General features: G+C 44.0%; 1 protein-coding gene across 3 annotated transcripts in view; it reads left to right on the top strand.

The window, feature by feature from the left end:
* The first annotated feature begins 90 nt into the window (after nucleotides 1-90).
* The window catches only part of LOC109640107 (protein FAM184A-like), a 34,258-nt gene continuing 27,163 nt past the window's right edge, over nucleotides 91-7,185 (top strand). For 2 of the 3 annotated variants that reach the window (XM_069521349.1, XM_069521350.1), the window contains exon 1: nucleotides 91-494. In XM_069521349.1, the coding sequence (XP_069377450.1) occupies nucleotides 321-494 (174 nt within the window). In that variant the 5' untranslated portion in view covers nucleotides 91-320. The remainder of the gene's footprint in view (nucleotides 495-7,185) is intronic. The other variant, XM_020103931.2, reaches the window with a different exon arrangement.

The raw sequence follows: 7,185 nt of genomic DNA, 5'->3' as shown, positions 1-7,185 counted from the left end.
CCCACTCTGTGCTGTAATTAAACACACCAGCGGGCACGTGAGCGCTGCGTTAAACCAATTGAACCCGGGCGCGCGCATCGTAGCAGTGGGGCACGCGCGTGAGCATCTGGCGCGCGTCTCCGCTCCTCACATCACCGCCGCGATCCATCCCGCCGCGCTCGCGTCCGGGACGGACGGTGTCTCGCGCGCCGCCGCCGCTCCTCGTCTCCATCCGTCGGCCGAAGAACAAACACAACAATGGCAGCTGCTGCCGCGTAGCTCCGGCTGTGCTGCAGGAGACCGCGTCCGTTTTTGGGGGGGGGGTTAATTTCCCGGGGAAGATGGCGACGGGGGCGGCGGGATGGCAGCCCCCGTACAGCACCTCCACCTCCGGCAGCAGCACCAAATACACCCCCTCTCCCACCTCCAGCATGTTTTACGACGGGAGCCTGACGCTGGAATATACTCAAGACCTGCATCTGAAGATGAGCAAGAAGATAGCGCAGCTCACCAAGGTGCGTGCATGTGGAAGGAGGGTGTAGTGGGTGTGTGTGTGTGTGTGTGTGTGTGTGTGTGTGTGTGTGTGTGTGTGTGTGTGTGTGTGTGTGTGTGTGTGTGTGTGTGTGTGTGTGCATGGAGTCCTGGTCAGAGGACGCTGATGTGGGATCGTATGTAAACATGCTGATGAGGAAAGGATGGAGCTGCTGGGGTTCTACCCTCCTGCAGATCTCCATGTTTGGTGCTGATGCTGTGTGATGATGTTTCACAGTTGTTCATCCCTGCAGGCTGCACAGGTCAGAGTTTCCCCCTGAGACTCAGAGGTTTCCCCCTGAGACTCAGAGGTTGGGGTCGTTATTTCTCAGCAGTTTTTAAGGACTTGCCCAGGAGGAGTTGTGATCCACGGTGGCCCTCGGGTGCGAAACACGACGAGAAATGAGAATGTTCTACAGGAACCAAGAAAACTCCAAAAATAATAACTTGTCTTACAGGACAATTCAACAGCGAATAAGGAAAAGCTACGGCAAAAGCACCGACTACTGCATAGATGAAAACACAATTGGAAATCAGAAAACAAATAAGATAGCATGACAGCGAATAAGAAAAATACAACTGTAAATAACAAAAATAAACTTGATAAGGCCGGAACAAAAACACAACAATGAATAAGGAAACACCACAGTCGTGTTTCCTAATTGTCCTTTGTGATTGGCCCCTCAGGGCCACCGTAGTCTCCTCCTGTGATCTTCCTCCCTTCTACAGGTTTCTCCTCTTCCAGTGCAGAGCTGTGACTGTGCTGGATTTCGAGGCACCCATAGCTGAGATCTCTCCAAACGCCTGGAGGAATGTGTTGCTGTGAATTCACCCTCAGCCACACCACTCTTAAACCTGTGTGTGTGTGTTTGTTTCTGCCCTGCCAGGGCTGCCACGCCACCCAGGGGCTGAGGGAAGTTATGTAACGTCAGAGGGATGCAGGGGCTCGGCTGCTTCTCTGTAGTCCACCCGAAACCTCTGGAGCGTGCGGTCGTGTGGTAGCTGGAGATTTCAGGCGGCAGCTACGTGTTTAGCTTTTGTCTTCCAGTGTAAAGGTGGATAAAACGTAAATAAAGCAGCTTATACGAGCATGCTTGTGCTTGTGTGGGGGGGGGGGCGCAGACAAAGACAGGAGGAGAGGGCAGGAGATTTTACATAACAGACATGGTGATACCATCCCAGTGCAGAATTACACAGTGTGGATAAGCTGCACAGATATTCACAGAATGGCAGAGAGATTGGAAACGTGGATATCCAGGATTAGAACGCAGCGTTTCTGGGGCTGATTAAAATGAGGTTGGCAGGACGACAGCGGCAGAGTTACAAATTGGACCCATTGACATCCCTCATGAAAATGTTTATATCTCTCCAGATCCAGCAGGACCTCTTCTCTGCTGCAGTATGTTTCCTCCCCAGGTGGAAATGGAGGAGAGACGGAGTCAACATCCAGATGTAAACAAAAGTCTAATATTACTATTGAGCTGCCAGGTCTGTAGAGTGTGTGGAGGTCATGATATCAACCTGTAACACGTGGCTTCTACTCTGAGAAATTCTCTATTAATCTTTTTACAGAAAAATAATCTGCAACTATTTTTCTATTTCATTACGGCTCCATGTTTTCTGGTTGGCCTCACAAAGTATGTTTATGTTTTTCTTCAACGTGATATCTTCAGATCGGCTTTAGGGAACATCATCAAATTTGGTGAAAATGTTCACTTGGACTGAAAGATGAACTGATTAGATTTTGGTGGCTGGAGGTCAAAGGTCAAGGTCATGTTGGCTTCAAAAAACATGTTGAAAGATACCTCAAGACTGTCTGAGGGAATTTCTTCTACTTTTCATCAAAGTTCACAGTGAATCTGGTTTTAATAAAGCAGCTGACTTTGCCCTTAAATCTCTCAATATTTCTAAAGTAAAACTACTTGAAACACACACAGATAGTGGAGGTCATCATGAACAAGAGTAAAGTGAAACTTCCTCGTCACCGGGGTTAGTTATTATAAGTATTTAGAAATATGTCCACAGAAACTGCACTGGTTGGTGGAGGTCTGAGATCCTTGGTCTCAAGACTGCATGTAAAATGAATCTCCCGAGTTATTTCAGGCATTACATTGTATTTTTTCTGCACTTCTGCTTTTGTATTCTCCAGCCTCCTTAAAAGCCGAGAGCACTTCCTTGTCTCCTGTATCCAGATGTCTTTTGCTTTTTAAAAATTGAAAGTGTTGTGGCAGAGCTATGGCCCCTCAGATTTGCTCGTGTCTCAGCGTCCGCAGGCTCCTGCTACCTGTTGACGAGCCGCGCTTAATGTGGCGCATGTGTTGCTCGTCTGGGAAACCTTTTTAACTTCAAATGAGTCAGTGCACCATGCAGGAAATAGAATTCTGTTCCTGAGTTGAGGTGAATAATGGATCAAATAGTGTTTTCTGCAGAGCATTGTGATGTCACAGTGCTGTTGACCTCTGACCTGTTGCATGCAAAATGTCACCTCCTCATTATTTTACCCTGTTGTGCAGTTGCATGACATTTTCTATCGATAGCGTGTTAATTCTTGAGGTAGGGCCAAACAAAAATGTGCTGTGTGCGGCCATAGTGACCTTGACCTTTGAACTTTGACCATTAAAAGTTCATCACATTCATCTTTGAGTCTTAGTGAACGTTTGCACCAAATCTGAAGAAAATCCCTCAAAGCGATCTTGAGATATCTTGTTCACGAGAGTAGAATGGACAGTTGGACATCACAAAAACCTACGAATAGTCGATTAATCAATGAAACGCTTCATATCGCAATTTCCCAGAACCACCGCTGATGTCTTCAGATCACAACAATCCAGTTTTCTGTCATTTGAAAAAAGAAAATCTTCCCTGTTAAGAGGGTGTTTGTCTTTCTTTACCCTGAATATTGAAGCAGTTAGTACAGTTGACGAATTGATAAATTAGCTCATTATCTCAGCTTCACTCCCAATTGGACGCAAGTGTTTTAACCCACACTCCTGAGAGAAACTGGCAGACCGATTTATTCATATACCCGTAGAAGAACAGTTTTCTTTGCATCAGTTGAATTTCATTGTTTGTATGTCTCTGTTCCACACGAGCGACAAACAAAGAGGTATCAGTGTATTGTGTTATTGTGCTGGTGTTGGTTCAGTGGATGTTAGACGCCCAGTTCTGACTCAGACTCTCGTCACATGTAATCTGGTTAGTGGCCCGGAACGCAAAGATTTAAATAAGACATCGTCAGTTTTGGCCTTTCCTCCTGTTACATCATTTTCAGGAGCAATAGCTGTAATCAACCCCTCAGCTGTTCTACACTGAACAGCTTGTAGAAGCACATCAGAGAGAAAGAAAGAAATCAAGCCTCTTTTGCTGTGTTCAAATGACGAACCCTTAAATCAACTGATTTCCCATATTACAGTTCAAAGGTCAATCAAAGGATCATTTGGTTGATTTTAGTCTCTGGACGAATGCAGCAGAACAAATACCGACATCTACAGGAAGAGATTAACATTTATTAGATCTCTATTGAATTATATGTTGTATAATCACCTCATTGTTCGATCTGTTTGTTTTTAATTCATTTTATTTACTGTAATTGGGAGAATTATGTGTACAAAGCATCGTTACGTAATGGTTTAATTAACTTTGAGACCAAATCTTTCAGAATGAATCTTGTCTCATGATTTAAACATGACAGTGAGTACAATCAGTGAATGACCACAGGCCTTGCTGAGATGAGACTTATGTTGACCGGGCGCCCGAGCAGGTGCCCGAGGAGGTCTCCTCTCTGTTTGTTTATGGATCACAGGAAACACTGTTTCCTCCTTTCAGAGAGGCTCGGTGTGCCATCGCACTTTTCATGACGGTGTTGTGATGCTCAGGGAGGAGCGTGTGTCCTTGAAATGACAAAAATCAGGAACAGATGCAAAGTGCTTTTCCACCACGACAGCGAGGACACAGAAAACAGTACATCAGTGTGCCTCATCTGATTGATAACGGAGACTGTGTTGCCACTTCGTGCTGGAAAATGCAGAGGGATCCCATTAAGACTACAGCACCTACGAGAACGAGGCCTCATTAATCCTTCAATTAGCGAATATGATGCTAATCCTGTGAAAGGGATGAGAGCACAGCAATAGAGTTTTGTCGGAGGAGAATGCTGCAGTTGTTCGACAGACATTCGCGACCTTTAGTCTGCGGCTCAGTCAAAAGCGATCGACAGTAGAAAACCCTCCTGTGTCTCCTCATTGTCATTTTCGCCATCGTTCCTCATTCTGTATTTGACGTCCTGGCTTCATTTGGGATTTTGCTATGTTGGGTTGTTGATATAAATGAACTCAGAAAGTGAGAATCATCATTGTACGATGGCAGCGTTCCTGTCCAGGATATTTTGGCTTCATTTCTGGATTGTGGGCAGAAGTGGAGAGACGCCGTCCATCTTTATTTACAGTTTATGTTTCCAAATGTAAATGTGTCCGATTGGTTGAGACCCACGATTTGTTCAAGTGCATTGGTGCAACATGGCAGTGTTCATATCCAGGAATTCATAGATTCCCCTGTGGATAGAGGGAGGAAGAGGTGATGTGTCGTCAAATGCCCACAGTGATGAGACAGAAAGAGAAAGATGGGATTTTACCTCCCATTAAATATAAATTATGAGGAACATGAATATTACAGGAAAAAAGAAAAAAGACACCTCCGTGAAAAGACCATTGTCATCCTCCTGAAAGTTTTTTTGTTTTGTCCTTCATATCTAGAATATTTTGGCTTGATTTTTGGACATTATTTATCATTTATCTCACAACCACAAGAGGAAGCTTTTCACACCAAGCCAATAGAAAGAGGTTAGTTGCAACAGGAACAGTGGTGCACAAAGGCCGTTCAGGATGTCTTGCTGCTGTTTTTCCAGCTCTGAGTGTGACTGCGTCGCTGCAGGCTGCTGTGTCGCCTTCAGGCTCGGTTTGATTGGAGCCTGTGAAACCCTCCACAGCATAGAAGAAAGGAGGAAGAAGCTATTAGCTGTCACTCTCTCCGTTTTCTTTCATTTTATTGTGAAGCAAGTCACATCCAGGGAAGACCGTACGCAAGCTGTGCTTCACTTTCATGTGTCTGCTTGTGGGGGATGAGCCGAGAGGTAAATTACATGAAAAACAAATACTGGGGCACGATGTACATGTTCAAATTATAACTGCTGTGTTTCAGATACACATACTTGTGTTTACCTGTTTAAAACACACACACACGTCTCCACTGAGACTAGTAATCAGCTTGTCACGGCTTGTCAGCTCTCACCTGTCCTCTTGACAGATGTCAATAAAGTCTGTTACAACACATTCAGCTCCGGCACGGTGGAGGCGACACATCTCACTGCATGATTCATCTGTAGTCGACGAAATCAAATCATGCGTCTGACAGCTGTCTTTTAAACGCAGTGTGCATAAAAATGTGGATTTAAGTTTGAAACCTGAGTATTGATTGAAATCGGCTGAGCTTCAGAGCTGTCAAGGTAATCAATTGTCTTAAAAACAAATACTATATAATCATTCAAATATACACAGGTATTGTAGGTACACTTGTTATTGTTCCAGTCCGTTAATGAACATATATATATACGATAATGCAGAATTTAGTTTGCAATAGAGCCATGTTTCGACAATGTAAAAATACATCCGGCTAATTTATGTGTTCGAGACTCAAATAGCAACGCAAAGTATCTTAATTCCCTTCGAGATGCAGAGAGGAAGAGGGAAGGGGGAGGAGAGGAGGACAAGAAGAACAAAAAGAGGAAGAGATAAAAAGAGTGAGAGCAGAGGGAGAGGAGAGAGAGAGAGAGATGAAAAGCGGCAGGCACAGCAGCATTATTAAAATAATCATGTATAATTGAAGGAACATTTCTATAGCTGGCTCACTGCCGCGAATCAAAGGCTCACACTCACGGAGAACAGAAATCTACCTGACTGGGATTTCTCTCTGTGGAGGTTCCTGCAGTGGTGCTGAGGTGAATAAACTAAACAAAATAAAAGAGTAAAATCTTCCTCACCGCTCTCAGTACTTACCAGTTTCACTATGTTTTATTTGTGCAACATTAATTACGTACTTACGGCTGCAGAGAGAAGTTAGTGAAATAGGTGAATGTTATTTGTGGTTTTAACAACAAATGCAACAAACCGTGGATCTTGTTGCTGTGACGCTGGCGGGGCTGTAATTAAGCTGACCATATTAGCTGCTCACCAGGGGCTTCAATTTGCTGAAGCTTTTTTTTTTTTTTTTTAAAGCTGCATATCATTTTCCTCCTGCACTTCTAAAACCAACTCCTAATCCAGGTGGATGGAGCAGCCATGACTGACAAGATGTTATTTGTTTTTCTTTGTGTGTGCCACAGCCCGCGGTGGTCACAGGTGATCAGACACGAGACAAAATGAGACTGAAAGTTAGTATTTGTGCCGACTGAGACATGATATGTAGGGCAAAAAAATGTAGACAGAGAAAATGATAAGAAAACCTTCTTTTTTTTCCTGTTATATTAATATTCTTTATAATTTTATTCAATATGAGCAGCTGGGCTTTCTCTCTCTCTTTTTAGGTTTGCCTGATCCAAACTATATCGGACTTATCTTGGCTTTTTTTACAGTTTAAACGCTGAAGAAAAATGAGACAAACACAAAACACTCAGGAAAATTG

This window comes from Paralichthys olivaceus, chromosome 24 (assembly GCF_024713975.1).
Source record: "Paralichthys olivaceus isolate ysfri-2021 chromosome 24, ASM2471397v2, whole genome shotgun sequence".
Classification (NCBI taxonomy): domain Eukaryota; kingdom Metazoa; phylum Chordata; class Actinopteri; order Pleuronectiformes; family Paralichthyidae; genus Paralichthys; species Paralichthys olivaceus.
Note: the sequence above shows the minus strand (reverse complement) of the source record. Positions and strands in the feature narration are given on the sequence as shown.